At 39.3% G+C, this 16,436-nt stretch overlaps 2 protein-coding genes and 1 pseudogene across 2 annotated transcripts; 2 read left to right on the plus strand and 1 right to left on the minus strand.

The window, feature by feature from the left end:
• The first annotated feature begins 1,023 nt into the window (after positions 1-1,023).
• Positions 1,024-5,646, plus strand: LOC125314022 (disease resistance protein RUN1-like). Its single transcript, XM_048275478.1, has 5 exons — positions 1,024-1,759; positions 3,246-3,567; positions 3,679-3,805; positions 4,888-4,978; positions 5,099-5,646. The coding sequence occupies exons 1-5, from the start codon at positions 1,024-1,026 to the stop codon at positions 5,644-5,646; spliced, it is 1,824 nt and encodes a 607-aa protein (XP_048131435.1).
• Positions 5,647-6,191: 545 nt separating this feature from the next.
• LOC125314023 (putative adenylate cyclase regulatory protein) lies at positions 6,192-7,305 on the plus strand (the record flags this gene model as incomplete). The annotated part of the gene is made up of 2 exons (XM_048275479.1): positions 6,192-6,350; positions 6,409-7,305. Coding segments are annotated over 2 exons (1,056 nt in total), but the record flags the coding sequence as incomplete, so codon positions are not given.
• A 4,785-nt stretch (positions 7,306-12,090) lies between these two features.
• On the minus strand, positions 12,091-15,473 carry LOC125314024 (annotated as a pseudogene).
• Between the last annotated feature and the right edge of the window lie 963 nt (positions 15,474-16,436).

The following is a 16,436-nucleotide window of genomic DNA, read 5'->3' on the forward strand; positions in this document are numbered from 1 at the left end:
TACTTTTACATCTAAAGATTTTGTAACATTGTGCCAAATTTTTTTTTTTTGGCTTGTTTATCCTCATCACACACTTTTCTAATTACGCATTTATTCTAGATTAATAGTACAACTCATTGGTGATTTTTTTTATTTAAAGCTCATAACATCATATATCGTGCATGTTGATTGTCAAAGCGATAACTCTTTATCTTCCCAAGTTACATTCATTGAGTCACTAATATTGTCGATTGGTCGCTATTAAACTTATTTTTACGAAAGAAATGTTTCATTGGTGATATATGGTGATGGTTAATATATAAAAGGAGAAAACGGATTATTTTTTTTTATATGTTTGTTTAAATCATTTGCAATTCATTTTCCTATCTTCAACAAGTAATTTCTATCTCATGCACCTGCATTTATTGAAGCAATGTTCTTATTTTGGGTAAAAATTACTCTTTCTCCTTCCATATAAAACCGGTAATAGACACTTGCAATGAAAACTGATAAGAACAAAAATCTAGTACGATACTAAAATTCACAGCACGAGTAGAAACTTGCAAGCGTGTAGAAGTGAGCAAACAAGGATAAAGCCTCTCAACCGCAATTCGGGTAGTTCACAATATCGGACTACGAACAACTTTTCTAATTGGTATCGCAACACCCGAAATCATCTTGTATCAAAAGTTATAACTTGTTTTTGCTTATTCAAACGCTCTACAAATTTTCAAAGTCACGTCCACGTCATCCCTCTTATCTTTAAAAAACAAGAAGTTCAAAATTTGACTCAAATCCATAATAGATAGAGTATTTAATATTCATAACGCATACCCTCAAGTTTCTTCCGGCTTAATAAATTGTTTTGGAGTAACAATGGGATTGGGCGCCCCATGTGAAGCGACCACCAATATCCGGAGGTGTGACAAAAATGATTTTTAAAATTTTTGAATCAATCCGTAGATTTATTTATCATTGTGTTCTCATTTGATAAACAACATAAAATTATCGTTGCCACATAACCGAACTCTTATCACATTTGACATGTATGAAGCACGCTTGGTGGATTCGATTGTCCGAAAAGTGTTGTGCGAGCTGAAGAAAAATTTTGAGTTGGTTCTTTCTAAGAATTTGGTCGGAATTGATCGTCATGTGAAGGAGGTCATGGAAGTTGTGGATAGTAAAAAATCTCATGCCACCCTATTTCTTGGCATCCATGGAATGGGAGGCATTGGTAAGACTACTCTTGCTAAAGCCATCTACAACAAGCTTTCCAATCAATTCGAGCACCGTAGCTTCATTGCTGATATAAGGGAATCATGGAAGCGTAATGGCGGACATTACTTGCAGAATAAGTTAATCTATGATATATTGAAGCGCGAAAATGAAGTTCGTGATGAGAATGAAGGGACTAACTTTATTTCCTCCAAGTTTGAAGGTAAAAAGGTCCTCCTCCTTCTTGACGATGTGGATGATGTCGTTCAATTGAAGCATTTGGCTAGTGAGCGTGATTGGTTTTCTTCGGGAAGTATGATCATTATTACCACCAGAAACAAGAGGATTCTTCAAGAATTTGGGGTGGACTATGCCTATGACCATAAGGAAATGGATAAAGATCAATCTTTGATTCTATTTAGCAAACATGCATTCCGAAGGGACTCTCCTCCAAGGGAATTTGATTACCTCGCTCATGAAGTTGTATCCATCACCAAAGGGCTTCCCTTATCCCTTGAGGTTTTGGGCTCATTATTGTGCGGACAAAAGCTACCATTCTGGGGAGGTACAATAGACAAGTTAAAAAAAGTGCCTCATGAGGAAGTGCAAAAAAAGTTACGAATAAGTTATGAAGTATTAGAATATGAACAAAAGCAAATATTTTTGGATATTGCTTGTTTTTTCATTGGCACGACGGAAGAATCGCATCCTATATGTGGGATGCATGTTGCTTTTTCCCCGAGAAGGAAATTGAAGAATTGATATTCAAGTCATTGATAAAAATTGGGCATTATCATGAGTCGCAAATGCATGACCAACTCGAGAGATCTTGGTAGAGAAATAATTCGCGAAGAAAACCGATTGGAGCCTCGTAACCGTAGCAAGGTTATGGGACTCCGAGGAAGTCAAGAAAGTGCTAAAGAAAAATAAGGTAACTGTTTCGTTTATTCTTCGTACTTAGTCCATGTCCTACTGCTAGAGTAATGTTGGTCCACCGCTTAGTGCTTGCTCTACTATTATTGCAACTTGAATGTTTCATTGACGAGATTAGAAAGTAGGGAGGTTGCTCTCTCCGAGTAAGTATTGTAGTGTTGATATCATGAATTTCTACATTTGCTTCACTTACGTCTTTGACAAATGCAGTAAATAACTTGACTAATGATAAATCATAGAATCATAACTCAAGCGGAAAAAGAAAAAACAAGTTTAGGTCTTAATTAGCACAATTGAAATAGGTTTAAGACTTTTTTGGTAATTTTAGAATACTTTAATTGGATATAGTATTAATGGACATTGAATCGTTGCACATAGGGAACAGGGAAAGATTGAGGCCATTGATCTAAGTGAAGGTAGCTCAAAAGGCTTCGGTGAAATAGTTGAGCGAGATGACAACATTTACATAGGAGAACAATTCAAGACTTTGACAAGTCTAAGATTCCTTCACATGGAGAAAGGGGCACATCTCGGTGGAGATTTTAAGAACTCAATGGAGGAGTTAAAATGGCTTCGATGGCCAATATGGCCCATGAATTTTGCAATTGAAGAGGTACATTTTTCATGTAGTTACTTCAGTATTTTTGCACGAATCCATTTCACTCTTCATCCATAGTATCATAAAAAGAACACGACCTTTTGCATATGGGTCGAAAATAACAGTACCTTTCAAACTCATGTTTTCGTTCATGGGATAAAAGTGACCTCGGTTGTCAATTTAAAAATTGACGAGTCTAAGATTTCTTCGGATGGAGCGAGCACATCTCACCGGCGATTTTAAGGACTCTATGCAGGTGTTAAGACTTCCACGGGAAGAATGTCCCGTGAATTTTGAAGCAAAAAATTTTCACGCAAATGAATTAGTTGTCTTGGATTTGTCAAGAAGCAAGATAAATGAGAGATGGCAAGGGTGGAGTTCTTTCGTGGTAAGAGCAAGTCTTTTTCTTCTTCTTCTTTTCCCTTTTATGTTTTTTTTTTTAAATTTTAATCATAATCACCCTTGACAACCATTTCTTTTTACCGGATGGCAAAGAAGCTCAAATTTCTTGACCTTACAGATTGTCAATACTTGGAAAATACGGACTTCCTCTCGGCTTTTAAGAATTTAGAGGTTTTGATCCTCAATTCTTGTTCGAGACCGCAGCAGGTCGACTCTTCAATTGGAGGCATGAAGGCCCTCCTTCGCTTGGAGTTGCGCCTGCGTGACAGCCTCACGAAGCTTCCGGAAGAAATAGGTGAATTAAAGGCGCTGGAGCAACTCCTCCTAGAAAACACTCCAAAACTTTCTGCATTACCGGAAAGCATAGGGTCTTTGGAGAATCTAGAAATTCTAAATATTGCACGCAGTGGTATAGAAGAATTACCCGACAATATTGGAAGGTCGAGAAATCTCCGAGAATTACATGCTCGTAGATGCGAAAAATTGGGAGGAAAACTTCCAGAAAGCATAGGGTCTTTGCGGAATCTAGAAATTCTAGATATTTCTTTTAGTGGTATAGAAGAATTACCCGATGGTATTGGGAGGCTGAGAAATCTTCGAGAATTACGTGCTGGTGGATGCCAAAAATTGGGAGGAAAACTTTCGGAAAGCATAGGGTCTTTGCAGAATCTAGAAGAGGTACATTTTTTCATATAGTTACTTCAGTATTTTTGCATGAATCCATTTCACTCTTCATCTATAGTATCATAAAAAGAAGCACAGCCTTTTGCATATGGGCTGAAAATAACATTACCTTTCAAACTCATGTTTTCGTTCATGGGATAAAAGTGACATCCGCCGTCAATTTTTCCTATTCTCGCTTTAAATTGCTTGGCATCATCCTTGCCATTGCTAGGGGAGCTTGGCCTCGCCGCCGACCCTCGCGTCTCACTAGTCGCCAATCCCGTGACTAGCAAGAGGAAGAAGAAGAAGGGAAAAAGAGAGAGAAAAAAGAAAAATAATAATAAAAAAAAGAAAATTGATATAATAGCAATTATTACTATAAATTGCCACATTAGAGCCGGCCGGTCAAAGTTGACGACATTGACTGAATTGGCATAAACGTAAAAGGTTTAGGACTCGACTAGCAAAGAAAAAAATTTAGATTTGAACCGGCACGATTGCAGTAGGTTGAAGACTTTTTTGGTAATTTTAGATTACTTTAGTTGGATATAATATTAATGGAAATTGAATCGTTGCATATATGGAATGGGAAAGATTGATGCCGTTGATCCGAGTGAAGGCCACTCGGAAGGCTTTGGCAAAATAGCTGAGCCGGATGACAACTTCTACACGTAAAAACAATTAAAAAATTGACGAGTCTAAAATTTCTTCGGATGGAGCGGGCACATCTCACCGGCGATTTTGTGGACTCAATGCAGGAGTTAAGACGGCTTCCACGGGAAGAATGTCCCGTGAGTTTTCACCCAACAGAATTAGTTGTACTGGATTTGTCGGGAAGCATGATAAATGAGAGATGGCAAGGGTGGAGTTCTCCCGTGGTAAGAGCAAGTCTTTTTCTTCTTCTTCTTTTCCCTTTTTATGTTTTTTTATTTTTATTTTAACCATAATCACCCTTGACAACCATTTCTTTTTACCGGATGGCAAAGAAGCTCAAATTTCTCGACCTTGCGGATTGTCGATACGTGGAAAATACGGTCTTCCTCTCGCCTTTTAAGAATTTAGAGGTTTTGATCCTCACTGATTGTTCAAGCCTACAGCAAGTTGACTCTTCGATTGGAGACATGAAGGACCTCGTTCGCTTGGAGTTGAGGCGCTGTTGTAGCCTCACGAAGCTTCTAGAAGAAATAGGTAAATTAAAAAAACTGGAGCAACTCCTCCTAGAAAGCACTCCAAAACTTTCTGCATTACCGTAAAGCATAGGATCGTTGCAGAATCTAGAAATTCTAAATATTTCTTGGAGTGGTATAGAAGAATTACCCGATGGTATTGGGAGGCTGAAAAAGCTCCGAGAATTAGATGCTTTTGATTGCAAAAATCTCAAAGGGGAAATGCCGGAAAGCATGGGGTCTTTGGAGAATCTAGAAATTCTAAATATTTCTCGGAGTGGTATAAGAAAATTACCCAATGATATTGGGAGGCCGAGACGACTCCGACATTTAGATGCTTCATGGTGCCGTGAACTGGGAGGGGAATTGCCAGAAAGCATGGGGTCTTTGGAGAATCTAGAAATTCTAGATATTTCTGACGCTGGCATAAAAAAATTTCCCAATGATATTGGGAGGCTGAGACAGCTCCGAGAGTTACGTGCTTCACATTGCAAAAATCTCAAAGTGGAAATGCCGGAAAGCATAGGGTCTTTGGAGAATCTAGAAATTCTAGATATTTCTTCGAGTGGTATAAGAAAATTACCAAAAAGTATCGGGAGGCCGAGAAAGCTCCGAGTTTTAGATGCCGCAGTTGCGAAAACCCCGGAAGGGAAAATGCCGCCCAACGCATGGGGTCTTTGGAGAATCTAGAAATTCTAGATATTTCTGGAACCAATATAGAAGAATTGTCCAGAGGTATTGGGAGGCCGAGAAAGCTCCGAGAATTACATGCTGGTGGATGTGAAAAATTGGGAGGAAAACTTCCGTAAAGCATGGGGTCTTTGGAGAATCTAGAAATTCTAGATATTTCTAAAACCGGTATAGAAGAATTGCCCGGAGGTATTGGGAGGCCGAGAAAGCTTCGAGAGTTGCATGCTGAGAGTTGCAAGAATCTGAAAGGGGAATTGTCGGAAAGCATGTGCAATCTTTCATCCCCGCAACACCTCGATTTTTCTTTATGTAGAGAGCTCCAATCGCTGCCGGACCTTCCTTCCGACTTAACATATTTGCGCATCACCTGTCAAAGTCGCAAATTGCCTTCACTCTCCCACCTAACCCGTCTCAAGGAGCTAATAGTCATTGACCGTCAATTTATCGAGTGCATCCAGGAGCTTCCATCAACACTACTAAAGAATTCAGAATGCTCCCAACCAACGGGTGTCGAAGAATCGGAATTGCCACAATCCCTAAACACTACCTTCAAGTTGGAAAACTTGGAAGTCACTTTTTGTGAATCTATTGAAATACTAGACGTTTCACCGTTTATCCATCTAAGGACATTATCCGTCGATTTTTGCTGGAATTTACTTGAAGTTCGAGGTCTTGATAAATTGAAATATTTGGAATCCTTGATTGTTCGCTCCCCGCAATTCGGTTGAACGGTTGAAGCTTCCAAAGTCCGAGGGTCCGAAGGTAGTGAACGTTAAATGTTGTGAAAACCTCGTCGAAATTCAAGGTCTCGATTGCTTGGAAAAGCTGAGTATCTATCGGTGCGCTTCAATTGAAAGGCTAGACCTTTCAAAATCCAGGAGTATGAAAATATTAGACGCTATAGAATGCGCAAAATTAGCCGAAATTCAAGGCGTCGATAGGTTGGAGTCCTTGGAACGGTTGAGTATCTCCGGGTGCGCTTCAATTGAAAGGTTGAACCTTCCAAAATCTGATAGTCCGAGGATATTGGATGTTGCGGATTGCAAAAACTTGAGGATATTGGATGTTGCGGATTGCAAAAACTTAATCCAAATTCAAGGCCTTGATAGGTTGGAGTTCTTGGAAGAGTTGAATCTCTATGGGTGCACTTCGTTTGAAAGGCTACCCAACTTATGTTGTTTTGACTACTTGAAAAGTTTGAATATCAACGATCGTGACAAGCTTCAAGACATACAGAGCCTAGAGAGATTCCCATCCCGCAAAAGTTTATTTATTGAAGGTTGCAAGTCCTTAGCAAAATTACCAAACTTGTCAAGTTTTCATGGTTTACGAGAATTGTTCCTGTCAAACTGTCATGAACTTCGAGAGATCCCAGGGCTTGAGGAGTCAATATCTCTAGAACGTATTACTATCTCAGGATGTTCCTTGATTGAGATCTTACCGGATTTGTCATCAAGTACCCGCTTGATGAGCCTGATTGTGCAAAATTGCGAGAAATTGATTGAGCTTCGAGGGCTCGAGAAATTGGAGCAGCTAGTGGAATTGGACATTTCTGAATGCAAGTCTCTCAAAACAATTCCGGAATTGTCCGGAACACAGCTTTATCAAAATTACGAGAAAAAGCCATCTCCATTGATCAGACGCATAGAATTTGGATAGACTCTATTCGGACGAACTCGGATGAGTCAAGATAAGGGAGATGATCCACATTTTCTAACAAAGGTACATAAAGCGGGTGAGTTACCCTTGCTCTTTTGAGATCTACCGCCCAATTGTCATTTGCAATTTCTTTCAAGATTTATCATCTTCTCATAATCATTTCCCGGTCGATAGTGTCATTATTTTTGTTACATGAATACAAGGAATTTGGGGGAGATGTTCATGGAAGTTAATGAGTGCTTTGGCAAAATGATTCTTCTTATCATGCCGAGAACGGAAATAGATGAAAAGGCTTTCTAAGCACATCGTATGTCTTTAAACTTTGGGTAAGATCCTTCATCCTATGCAGAAAAATAACTATTCCTAGCGTTTGATTGTTTCCGGATTTCTGGAAAATCCGATAAAAACCGATGTATACGGGCATTTGATAGCATGCCAAAGGTCATTGTATAGGTTGAGAAATACTAAATGGAGGACACTATATAGCGGTCCTGGTTTGAATCCATGTTCATTTGTTTCGGATCCAGGATATACCTAAAAGTCCAATGCAAGCAATAGATTACCAAAAGAAAGTGTCTTGATGTTTGTAGAGTTGGTATAGCCATCTGTGAGATGCCCGAACATTTGAGCCAAGCAAGACATTAACTAGAATGTGGTTTGACATGATTGATTGTACTTCCCTTATATCGTGCATAAGCACTTGTTAGTTCATTTACCTGCTGAAAAGAAAAACACTAGAAGCATTTCCATAAGTTTCCTCGGGAGAATTTATCCTATATGCGGTTTGAAAACTGTCTTGCATTACTTCTAGTACATGAATGGCAAATATTGACAAGGAAAGAATCAAACTATATCCCACAAGAGCAAGCAACTTGAATTGAATTCACTATAATAACTTGCTCAAAGCTTCTGTGGTTGATGATGTTAGATGCCCCATTAGTTGGATCCGAAGAGTTCAAAAAGAATATCGAGCTTGACAAACGGGGATCCCTAAACTTCGGAGTGTTATTAGGAGTTCTTTGGTGTTAGTTGCTGGATTGATTTCATCTGACTCACTGGCGGGTTTCGGTTATCATTCCACTGGTTGATGTAGATGCTAAAATATGCAAGAGAGCTTTCGCAAGGCTTTTGTAAAAGGAAAAAAAATCATCAAAGGATGAGGAGCTCGATGGTTCTTGAACTTCTCCAAAGTCCGACAATGCATCCTTGGAATGGTAAAGGATGTTTGCATGCTGTGATCTCACATTGCCCCGCTTATATTTAGCAGAAGCTTTGCCGAGCTGGAGATGTCCGCCTCCGCTCGTGTAATCAAGTCTCTCTTATTTTCTCTCCCACCTATTCCTCTTCTGTAGTTTTATTAATGCTACTTTCGGACTCGAGGAAAGTCTAGCCTCGAGCTTTCCTCCGGGTTTTCGAGCACGGACGAAGGACCATAGCGCGTGCTTCCGTTCCGGCTTCAGTTCAATAAACCGCCGGCTTCTTAGGTTCGGCTCCCGTTCGGCGTTCTTTTGCGACCTAATGGGCGGTCATCTCAATTGTATCAACTCGGTTTTGTGAAATTTGCTTGATTTATGATTGGCAGGTGAAGATTTTAGGGTGGAATCTAGAGAAGGATTTGTCGGCAATGGTCAGAGAGGACCCGTAGGTGTGCTTCATGGCTTCAATCGCGCAGGCTGTAGACAATCTCTCCCGGTAATTTCTTGAAACGAGAAAGTCTCTCCCGGTACTTGCTTCGACTAGGGGAAGTTCTCTTTTAAGTCGGCGTGTTCGTTCCTTCAACAATGGCTTGGTGCGCCCTTTTAGTCATTGGCCTTATCTCGTTTTACTTCTTTCGCTCTTCCTAAATATGCTACACTTCCTTCTCCCGAGAGGAACCACTGTAATTGCCAATCTAGCTCGATTTGCATTTGATGGAGAATTTGACAAATATAAAAGTGAAGTGCTTGAAGTCCAAATGCGAACATGATGTCGAATTGAGGAGTTCCCTAACTTAATCACCAATCACCCGGACCAACCGGAAGTGTACCATGCTGCTGTATTGCCATCTTGTTTCCATTTCGTGTACACCAGTTGAAGTGTCCATAAAAATAAAGAACTTGAATTGGAGGGGATGTCATTTATTCTCGTCATTTATTCTAGATAGACTAGCTATGTCGATTGCGAAATGCTTGATGCCCACTTGGAGTTGGTAAGTTTAGCCCTCTGAGAATAACATTTGGATGTTGTCGGGCATCTATATAGTTTGCTTGGATTTTTAATGCTGACTCTCACAATGTAATGCTACTTCTGGCTCCTCTTCTTCCTCTTTTTCTTGATTGAGAGTTGCCAACAAGGAGATATTTACGGTATACTAGATTGCAGAGTATAAGCTGGAAAGTTTCTTTCATTTTGTACCACTTAAAGTTAATTTATCTTCTTCTGACTTCTGAGGGGCTTGCGTGGCATCGTTTTGATTAATCAAGCTTGCTGGTGAGAATCTAACTTACTTGTTAATAGGATATCTCAAGCCATGCTGCATACTTGTATGATAATCCGGTCAACGGGAATGGAGTCGGGGATTGGAGAAAGCGCAGAAACCGGGAGTGTAGAGGGAGTTGCATCCAAGTATGTTAAGTTCTTATATGACTATCTCTTGGTAATTCAAATTCGTGAGGACTTAGGAATAGATGGCTAGCCTTGGCAGTTCTTGACATCTATTCTCACTGGAAAAATTTAGAGAGGAGGCATCTTTTCTCCAGAAACATCCGAAAGCTTCACGCATCATTTGGTCTTCCGGATTTGGAGAACATGTTGTTGAGTGCACTATAATTCTTGAGCCAACCTTTGAATGGTTTCTGTTGAGATCCTAAGTTGTAGGTACTAGTACACTTGTGATCCTTGCCTGAATCCACTCCACCTCGAGGTTCCATAGCGGAACAACAAGACTCATTTTGGGATTGTGATAATGGATTGGGGGCTGCCATAAAGATATATATTCCGGTCACTTTACATGACCCGCTAGCCCAAATAAATCCCATATCAAGTGACTGATACCCCTCTCACTTGTCTTGTACTGTTACGATGCTTTACCTCACTTAACAAATTTTGATTTTCTCGTCACTATGCATTCTCTATCTTCCCTCTTTTAGTAATTTTGTTGTGAAGAAATTATTCATTATTTTTCTCTCTCTGTTGTTTTCTTTGCACATTCATTGTGTCGTCAATACTGGTTTCTCATAATTATTCTAATCTACTCCAGGTAAATGTACAACATCATTATGTTGGCTCGTCCCGGTGGCAAGACTGTTGTCTTGGGACTTGAAGATGGTACGGTTTCCCTGCATGATGTAGAAGTAAGTTTTCCATGCTATTGCCGCAATGTTACCCTCATTAATTCTCAACAAGAAATTCACCCCGCAAGATGTTTCTGAAATCCTTGAAATGTAGCCAACTCGTCCGATATAATGACCGGCTAATCGGACAGTTGTATCGAGGTTCCATTGGAGTCTTTTTTTTATTCAAAGAGAGTTGTTTGTGATTCGGGTTTGGATCTTCATGTTAAAGTGGAAGCAATTCGGTCCGAGGTTGAGATCCTATCGGTGTTGATTTTCTTTGTTAGAATGACAGAGGTTTGTTGGCCGGTTCCGCCTCTTTGTGGGGTTCAGCTAACATAACATAAAAAGAAAACCAAAAAAGGCGAAAAAGTCGAAAAAAGAAAAAGAAAGAGAGGGGCTGTTCGTGGAGTGAAGAGTAAAGAGAGAAAGCGTTCCCGAGAGAAGAACGCACAAGAAAAGGAAAAGGGGCAGTGGCTTTCCGGTCCAGTTCGAAGGCCCAACGTTGTTGGGACTCAAATTTCAGTGTATTGTTACCGAGTCTAAATTGTTCCCTGTTTTCTCCAATCGAAGGCCCAACAAGGTTGTTGTTGGAACCAAAGTTGAAAATGTTTCTAGTGTCAAGAACGAGGTCGCTAGAGTCTAATTGATGTGCATTTGAGATTGTGCTTCTATAATTCTATTTGGGATATTGAAGCTCCGTTAGTGTTGCTTTAGGCTTTGTAACAAAGAATCGGCTCTCACAAAAAGAAAAATGATGCAAATGAACTTTATCTCAATATACAATGTCATCCTTGGACTTTTTAATTGGTCAATATGATCCTTGACCTATTGATAGATGTTTAATCTAGACTCTAGGCTATATGAAAATGTTCAATACCGCCATTTCGTTAATTCAAATTTAATGAAGCCTTCTCACGTGGCTTCTAATCCGTTAAATTTGAACAATGGACAAAAAATAGATATCGTGTGGATTGTTCACATAAATTTTCATATCTACATATGATAATCGAGTTCATAATATGATAATGTACATTATAGAACATGCATCATCGGATAGTGTCTCATTATTTTCAAAAAACTGTGGTCATTGATTTAAGTCTGCCTAATTGTTTTCACACATCCGACTTGACATACAATAATCAATATCATTAAATGATGTTTGATTTGTCGTTTAAACAGATGGAAGAACTAAATTGGAAATTTAGCAATAGTTCATGGACTACACCGAACAAACTAAAAATTCAAAGACTATTTACATCATTTTTTTTCCTCATAAAAAATGCGATATTGGAATCCAACTACCAACTTGGTTTTTGAAACTAGAGCATTCCTTGTGGAATCAATGGTTGCACTCGATAACCAATTGAATTAATATTCATGATCAACACAAAAGGCAAGGTGGTGTGAACGACCAAATGAACTTAGAAGGGGCATCCAACTATCCAAATTCACGGTAGAAAATGCAAAATCTGTTGAACTTACTCATCTCAATTGAAACTCTGGGGAGAGATTAATGAGAAAAATGAACTTAAAATGGTGTTAGACACGAATTGCTTCCTTATAATTGAACAAATTTGGTAATTTCTTAGATAAAATACTTAACCATCTGAATTTCTTTTCGCTTATCATAGAATGCTTTATTCTCATTGCTGTAGTCAAAAATCACCGTGTAGCAACCCATAGATTGGGCACGATCGATGAGAAAAGAAAGAACCTTCTTTCCTAACTGCATCCCCCTAGAATCACAATCAACGGCCACGTCTTCAATATGGCCAACCTTGCTGCAGTTCCTTATAAACTTCTTCTCAATGAACACACTTCCAGTAGCGACTATCTTTCTACGATTAGTATCCTCTATGGTCATCGCCGAGAGAGCTGAGCTCTTGGAACCGCTTTTGGAAATCCTCATTGGAGATAGCATCGCAAACTATCAGTTGGTGCAGTAGCTCTACAAACCCTTTGCTTTTGTGGGGGATCTCTAGTTTACGAACTTGAAGATTACGTGCTTCATTTAGTGGGACCCCAATCTGCATTTCCTGAGATGAGGCTTCTGTTTACACCAACTTCATTCACATCAACAAGGAGAGAATTAGAGTCCATAGAGTCAGAGAAAAGAACATGGAACGCATTTAGAAGCTCCACCATGTTATTAACGGGAAATCACACATAAGACACATAGCATTTCTTTCTCTATCTAACCAAGCCACCTAGCACAGGCTTGTAGTGGCCAAATCTGCTGAGCTCTAAATCATAAAGCAAAAGATAAATGCAATTCACTTTTCTGCCTTCTTCTATGAAGGTAATATTAATGCAAATGCGATATCAGTTACTTCCTAGTGAGTCTGTTCGCAAAAGATAAAAACAAGAGGGGAGGAGGAGGAGAACTTGCTAATGAGGCTAAATGAGTATGTACGTACTCAATACAGAGAGGAAAAAGAAGCAGTTCTATAGACTCCTTTGTTCACAGAGTGATATTCTCACTTTAAATTACAAACTTAGAAAGCAGAATCGAAGAACCTATCCACAACCTGGCAACAATTACCGTTGAAAAACAGAGAACGATGAACAAGTTTTCTTGGCTTTGTCATTTTTCAAAACAGCTCATTAAAGCTTCAAATAAAATTCCAACTAAGAAAATGCCATTAATTGCATTCTTTGGTGCACAGTAGGTGTCTGTAACAATGTTTGGTGTTAATACACGACACCATTCTCCATTGATACATCGGAGAACAACATCTGCGGTGCTTATTAGTCAAAAACTCGCAAATGGAGTATCTCTTTCTCAAAGCATAAAATATCTCAAAAGATTTTTCTTACATGGACTAAGTTCATGTCTAGGATATGGCAGATAATCCATAGAATACTATCTTGACATGGCTGCATATTTTGGACACAATGCCCATGATGACCACACAACAACAGGAAAAACTTTTGCCAACACTCATTAAGTGATTTGCCGGCATTCGTAAAAGCCAGTAGAATTCTTACAGGCAAAAGGGAAAAAATGAAGTTCAAAGCGATGTTGAGAAAAGCTTTACTACTAATTGCCACAAATTCTGCTAAAGACATCCAAAAATGCCTGCAAAAGCTCTATCTTTAGAGGCATTTGATAGTGGCATTTGCAAATGCCGCAATGTGTATTTCTTGTAGCAAAAATTGTAAGTGCTAGAAAAAAGTCATCGCAAATGGTCCCTGAAAACATTGCTTCACCGCAAATTAACTCCCGCTTAAAACTGTGAGGTTGAGACAGAGAGCCAGATTACGAAGTTTGCAGCTCCTAAACAGCCGTAACAGTATCGAAAGATTCAACCCAAAAAGCAAAAGAAATCGATGGATTACAAAAGCTTCATATCAACTCATGCATCAATGCCAGACACGATAGCAATCTCTCCTGCGCTTTTCTAGGGTGTGATTGGGCCTAGCCATCGCCTACTTCTAATCACGCTAGCGAAGAAGTCCAGGGGCATAAAGCTTATCAAATTAAGTTGAAATTCCCAGAATCGTACGATGGCCAGCATCCACGCTCGACACCCAACACTGTCTTGCGCTTTCAATTCGGGAGGAGCAAAAAAAGATTACGCATTCCCAACGCTGGTGATAATCACAATCACAAACCAGAAGAACGAGAGAGTACCTTGGGCTCGATTTAATTGCCGTTCCCTGCTCTCCCGATTCGAAGTCGGCAAGTGATTGATGAAATGCGAGCGAGAGACAAAAGGAAGCAAAAGAGTCTGAGATTTGCTATGCCTTTGGTAACCTATTTACCCCCAAAGTAAACGAGAGGGGGGCAAAAAAGGAATTTCAGTTTGGGTCGCACTGGGCCAGATCCGCGAGGCGATGGTGGTGGAGAGGAGGGCGGTGAAGGCGGAAAGCTCCCGCGAAGGTGGAGAGAAGATGGTCTGGTGTTCAGTGGTCTCTCTCCGAAGAAAACAGAGAGCGTGGAAGGGAAGAGAAAGAGAGAACAAAGCAGAAAAGGTCAGAGAGAAAGTCAATGAGAGTGAGGCTGTCTGGGGCTAACTTTTCTGCTCTCGGAACAATTTTTGAAACGGAATATATGGTTTTTATTCTCAATAATAATTAATAAAAATAAAAACGCGTTTGATAATTATAAAAAAAAATATTTTTATTTTTTTATTTAATTGAGGAGACTATATATATTAAAATTAAGATTTATTTATCTTTTTAATTTACTAAATCAAATTAAGTCTCATTTGTTCAATAATTAAATCAAATCAGATCACTATATATATATAAGTAATTTATACATGATTTATCAAATTATAATATGGATGAGATCAACTATAAAAATATTCAAGATGTGTGTTCAAGAACAAAAGTGTTCCGAATTATTTCTGAAAATGTTTCAAATGCTAGCGCCACGTCAACAAAAGATTAACAATTAAAAACTAAAATAGAAGAAAAAAATCTAATTCACTGTTCATCATCTTCAACCTTGCGATCAGTCGACCAAAGCTTCTCCGGTGCTCGTCGTCGCTATTCACTTCCTAAACCTCCCAGCAGCGTAGGTCGACCCTTGCTTGACCTCCCACCAAATCTGTCCACGGCGGCCGCTAGCTTCGTGGTTGGATCTGGCTGCGAAGTTCACAGCCGCCATGGCCACTCGAGCTCGAAGCTGGCATAAGGGTTTGTGAATTTCATCTGCTTTGCGAGGGAATGGGCAAGCCCTACACTTCGGCTCCTGTTGGCCCCGAGTCGCTGAGCGCCGCAGCCCCGAAGCTTCCAGTGCTCCAAGTCCTTGCACTGCAGGTAAAGGCTGTCCTTTAGCGGAAGTCCCTCCAGGCTATGCTTCTTCTCTTCGACCTTTCCCTGACGATGCACCTCTTGCCTATCCATGACTCATCTTTTCCCAATCAACAAAATGAACAATAGCATCTCATTTTTTTCCCCTGAATCAGAAGACCTCAAAGCTTGCCGCCGCCATGACCAGATCTATTAGATGTGGTGAAGCAAGGGACGATGAGCGCCGTCGAAGGTCCAAACGGAAGTGGGTAGCGACGGACCATCGCCCAAGGACATTGCGAGGTCGAAAACAATGAGTAGTGACTTTTCCTTTTTCTTCTTTTTAATGTTTTTCTGATTTGGCACTTGCCCGGCGCCATATCAGTGTCATTTTGGATTCACATTAAGTTTTTAACTGTCACTTTTAATAAAAGAGGGTAAATGTGTCACAAGATACAAATTTAAGATTTTTAGTGTCACAAAAAAAAATTAGAATAAATGTGTCGTAATATATATAGTTTGGGATTTTTAACGTCAAAAAAAAAAAATTCAGGATATTGTCACATTGGACAAAAGTTTAGGGTTTTTTGTCATACTTTCTCTTAAATTTATTAATTCCAAACAATGACTCGTAGTAACAAACACTGAATTAATATTTAAAATGCAAATTCATTTTTAAGCTCTCTTTTATTATTTATTTGTTTGTATATTTGAATTAAGTTAGTTTGATTGTAATAAGTATAGAAATTATAATTTATCATGTACATATAAAATTATATGTTTAATATATAACGTGTCCCAATGTATCAAAATTGTTTAGGCCTTTTGACATATGCAAACGACAATACGCTTGATACTTTGGTAATGACATACGTGAAGTAAGAGCACAAAGTACCACCATGCATAGGCTCATATATTTCCATTGCATGCTTTTCTACAACCGTGCCAAACACCATCCACGACTGAGAAAAATACTAGAGGAGAACATTCAGAACGTATGCCACAAAATGAGCCAATTGACGGATATTTCCTACATTGACCATCCGTCTTTTCTCTGAAAAAAAAAATTACACCAGT

The sequence above is a fragment of the Rhodamnia argentea genome, chromosome 3 (genome assembly GCF_020921035.1).
Source record: "Rhodamnia argentea isolate NSW1041297 chromosome 3, ASM2092103v1, whole genome shotgun sequence".
NCBI lineage: Eukaryota > Viridiplantae > Streptophyta > Magnoliopsida > Myrtales > Myrtaceae > Rhodamnia > Rhodamnia argentea.

What these genes read in the sequence shown, in the direction of transcription:
- LOC125314022 (XM_048275478.1), top strand. Translation starts at nt 1,024, where the DNA reads ATGTATGAAGCACGCTTGGTGGATTCGATTGTCCGAAAAGTGTTGTGC. An exon ending in CTTTGCAGAATCTAGAAGAG is followed by an intron (nt 3,806 to 4,887) that starts GTACATTTTTTC and finishes TCAAGCCTACAG; the next exon opens with CAAGTTGACTCTTCGATTGG. An exon ending in GAAGCTTCTAGAAGAAATAG is followed by an intron (nt 4,979 to 5,098) that starts GTAAATTAAAAA and finishes GGAGTGGTATAG; the next exon opens with AAGAATTACCCGATGGTATT.